Genomic DNA, 4600 nt, shown 5'->3' on the forward strand with positions numbered 1-4600 from the left:
TTAGAATTAATATTTTGTTTCTAAGTGGAATTGACAATTTAGTAGTCTGTTTAGTTTGTTCTATTTTGAAACTTAAACGCTTTAGCGGCTGCCTTTTGTGTAGTTTGCAATATTTGCCTTTATTTATCTGAAACTGAAGTCTCATGTTCCTTAAGTACATCTACCCTGTTGAACTTATTATGGGAAATAAATATTTAAATCAAAACAAGCTGCAGATTATTTCACATTTTACTTGTGAGCAACGGCACATTTAAATCTTACAAATATAGTTATTTGGCTTATATCGTGATATATATCGTTATCGCCTGAAATGAAAAAAAAAAACATATCGTGATATGAAAAAATCTTATATCACCCAGCTCTAGCTTGACCTCATAACAACCATCATAATCATCATCTTCTCCTCCTCCTAGCTGTGCCTCTATATAGAGGCTCAGTGTTCTTCATGCTGAGAGAGGGCCAGCCAGTCTCACTTTCAAAATCTACCATCATCCTTGCCCACCTTTCTTAGTGGAGAGTTGACTGAATACAAGTATCTTGGAGTTATGTTTGCTGGCAGACTGAAATGCAACTCTTGGACTGACTGCTTGTGTAGTGAGAGACAGCACAGAACATATTTTCTGAGGACATTTTATCCTTTAAGGTGGATTCTAAAATGTTTCTGAGGTGCAGAAAAACGAACAATTAGAAGGATAGTAACAATTTCTAGTAAGATGTTGGGAGCTGCATTACCAAGCTTAGCAAGCATTTATAGGGACTATTTATGGAGCAAGGCAAATACTGTGAGTGATATGAGAATTTGACTCCTCCACTGAACTACTAAAACCTACATGGTGCTAATGTTCCCCCATAAAACAGGTCCAAACTGTATTTTACTCCTCAATCCATCAAACTTCTGAACACAAGCAACACACAGGTTGCCTAACTGTTCTGGCCACAGTCATCCTTAAGATCCACGAAGAAGAGTAAAGGTGTCCGTATACAGTGTGTGCTTTGTGTCTTATGTTGATGCAGTTATTTTTATGTGGTGTATACAAATCTCAGGTGACTCTGAAATCACAATGCAATCACATTTACCCATAAGGACAAGTAAATGTATGTGTTTTTTGCCCAGTAATGTACTGACCACTGATATCATAGTATTATGAAGCTATACTAGTAAATGAAGAGAAACAAAAAAGTTTGGAATTTACGTGTTAAGCAACTGAAGGAACTGAAGTGTTATTATGCAAAACATCTCCATATTACTATATGATATCACAATCCTATGTACGACAGGGATTAGGGATATTAGTCTAAGTTCAAAATGTGACGTGAGAATGTCACGGAATATGTCAAATGAAATTATGCTGCACCTCCTTGGGGGGTAAATGTGTAATAACAAAGCCAGAACATATTGACCTGAGAGTGTAGTAACCATTCCTTTAATGCTGCTTTGTTTAAACTACGTGAACCAATAAATGAACAAAAACTACAGTGTTTCCACTGAGTCACACACCACATACTTTTGAAAAGACCCACACCACAGTGAAGAGAAGCCCCATGTTTCATCAAAGTCTGCCAACATCCACAAAACAAATGTCCGTACGTGTGTGATGGAGCAAGTGGTTAACAAAAAAATAAAGAAATCACCAGAGAGCAATGTTGTTTCCACTGGTTTTACGATTTAGGCCAACAAGATATAACAGCATGTATTTGTGCTGTCAGCGGTCTGTGTTACCTGCACAAAGAAGGCTCCATCCAGCGCCTGAGACAGGTCATCATAACTGCTGAGAAGGGCAAGTTGCTGCGCAGCAGACAGCTCCCCTCGCAGCATGTGGGCTTCCTCCAGCTCCACCAGCTGTTTCCTGAGGGACAGAAACTGCAGTTAACACACACACACACACAATGCATGAACAAACTGCCCTCTATCATGACATTTTCAATTTGAAAAGAATCATTACCACAGGCTTATTATATAAGTAGTAGTAGAATGTAGTAGAATGAAGACTTTGGAAGAAATGAACAGATGTGTTAGGTGTGTTATTATCAGCCAAAAGAAGTGGTTCTGATATAACACAAAGCAGACAATGCTTCAAATATGGATGCTGCTACAAAGAAGCTAGAGATTCTAAAGTGTCTGCTCTGTACACATTTCCATCTCAGCAGCAAAGATTGAGACACTCAGCACAGTTTCAGTGGGGGTAGATTATGTCACCAACTTCACCGACTCACTGAATGAAAGTATGTATTGTATTGGAGTATTGTGCAAATTTCTCTAACAAGGCATACGTTTTTTTACTCTGGCCTTTCATGCAGAAAAGAATAATAAAACAATAAATATTCTGGTTTATAGATCTGTCTGACAACCTAAAATGAGGTGCAGGTTTCAAAGGAGACCGTGTAGTCTGCTGCAAATCCTGTTACGCTGTCTTATCAGTAAAAGTGATGACACTTTTAGGGTGTGGAGTACATACCACCACCTTTTTGCTCTTACTCCAGCCTATCAACCTGCTTCTTCAACATCTCTTTATATGTTACAGCATGTGGCAGTTACATAACACTGTATCACATTAGTCAGGAAGATATCTTCCTTTGAAAAAAAATTAAAGTAATTTAGACTAAGTGACGGTTTATGACAACAGGGCACACAACAGAGAGCAGTCTAGCTTGTTCAGCAGGAAATCATTCACAAAGGGCCCCTGAAATTTAATTCAATGACACCCTCTACTGTTCATATAAACAAATAAGTCTCCAGCGGTCTGAGTGATAGGCAGTGGCATGTACTTAGAGGGAGAGTTACATTCATGAAATACTGGTATAGAGATTAAGGTATTATGGTTTTTATAGCTTAAAGGCACTGACTTTCTACAGCACTTTCATTAAAAACTCAGCGTCATTCCACAGTAATGTTTAACCACTAATAGCCAGGCTGTGAACATGTGTTTATTCATGTGTGCTCACAGTAGGAGCCAACTGCTGATCATGCGGTATTCATATATGTCTTCTCTGTAAGCACTGAAAGGAAGAACAGGTTACATTTTAGACAGGGTGTCTCTAACTCATCAGGGCAGAGAAGCCCTTAGTGTCAATGTTTCCTTTAGGTTTTGCAGGCACCAGACAGTAGTTTAGCGTCTGTAATGTATATTTATATATTTTTGATGATATATATGTGCTTTTTTGTTTTTACTTAGAATTACATCTGGGTTAAAAACAAATTTCTGTTGACTATAGAGGTATAATAATGCAGTTAAGACTGAAGAAGTTTGTCTGTGTAACCCAGATGAGGTCTTTAAGTTGAGCAGTAGAACTCACTTGATCTCTGTGATGGCCTTGGCAGATTGTCCTGGTTGGTTGTCATAGATCTTCACATTGTAGCCTCCACTGACAAACAGCATAGCCCAGGAGCGGCCTATCAGCCCACTAAAACAGGGAAGAAAATCACATGGTAACAGACATAAAACATAAACCCCAATAAGCAGACTTAAAAAACAAAATCAAAGCAAGGGCTGAATGTTGTTTTTCAGTAAAGTCCAGTAAAATCACACAGCAGTAAAGTGCTGACAGTGTGCCTGTCTGCTTGCTGACACCAGCTTCATTTTCCTGTCTTCCTCTCATGTTTTGACATGTAACCAGAAGTGAAGTGTAAATCCACTGTGAATGTTTTCTCAATCCCTTTGCCATCCATTTGAATATTTTTGCAATGTTAACACACAAAGATTACCCCCTAAAACGTATGGCAACATAAGTGAAGAACTGTGAGTTTCAGTGCTTGCTTTGCAAGTTTAAGAGAGGTCACTTCAGAGGGACTGCCATGTTTAATGAACAGGGTTCAAAAGACAGGTTCAATTTAAAGCCTCTAAAATCACACAGCTATAAACCTTCACACTGTCGTGGAGGTTTATAACGTGTCTGTAATAAACAGGATTCTTCACAAATTCATTCTGACTGAAAACACAAGACAAGCGTTCATTCAGAACAGTCCTGTTTATGTCATGAGCAACAGTATGATGCACACAATGCAGTCACCAAAATAAAATTACATGCACTGATACTGCAAACTACAGCTTTCAACCAGTTTTTCATTCAACAAAGCAACTTTCGTTTCAACTTCATGAATATAGGTCAGGGCTAGCACGGTTGCATCATTTTACAACGCAAAATACATTGTTATCTCGCTCACCTGCCAATCACAGTAATAATCTTCATGTCAGAAGCGTTATGATGTTATGAGACCAGCTAAAACTTAACTTACAAGCTTTCTGTTGCGCCGCCCCCCTTGACAGTCACGCTGACCGTGCTGTACGGTGACCTAGAAGGACCAAAGAAGGCAAACGAGCGCACAAAGCTTGTTTGCTTTGAAATGAGCAATAAAGAAACCCATAAACTATTAATTGTAACTTTTTATAAATAATAAATACTATGTATGTAAGTATTTAAAAAATAATTCTGAGAATATGAAGAAGAAATAGGTTGTAGCGTTGTAGTGTATCCTAGCAACGAACGAGCGCAACTTCAACCAATTAGGTTGAGGCCAGACGATGATGGACGCATGAAAAACCAATCAGAGGTTTGAAAAGGAAACTGTCCCGCCCGTGCCGCGCTGAATTGTGGGACGAAA

General features: G+C 38.7%; 1 protein-coding gene across 1 annotated transcript in view; it reads right to left on the reverse strand.

Annotated features, from left to right (window-relative positions):
• Nucleotides 1-4194, reverse strand: part of cryl1 (crystallin, lambda 1) — a 29982-nt gene extending 25788 nt beyond the window's left edge. Inside the window, exons 1-3 of the mRNA XM_063498811.1 lie at nucleotides 4163-4194; nucleotides 3295-3402; nucleotides 1721-1847 (exon numbers count right to left, since the gene is read on the reverse strand). Coding sequence (XP_063354881.1) covers nucleotides 1721-1847; nucleotides 3295-3402; nucleotides 4163-4188 — 261 coding nt within the window. The 5' untranslated portion in view covers nucleotides 4189-4194. The remainder of the gene's footprint in view (nucleotides 1-1720; nucleotides 1848-3294; nucleotides 3403-4162) is intronic.
• Nucleotides 4195-4600: the final 406 nt, after the last annotated feature.

This window comes from Pelmatolapia mariae, linkage group LG16_19 (assembly GCF_036321145.2).
Source record: "Pelmatolapia mariae isolate MD_Pm_ZW linkage group LG16_19, Pm_UMD_F_2, whole genome shotgun sequence".
Lineage (NCBI taxonomy): Eukaryota > Metazoa > Chordata > Actinopteri > Cichliformes > Cichlidae > Pelmatolapia > Pelmatolapia mariae.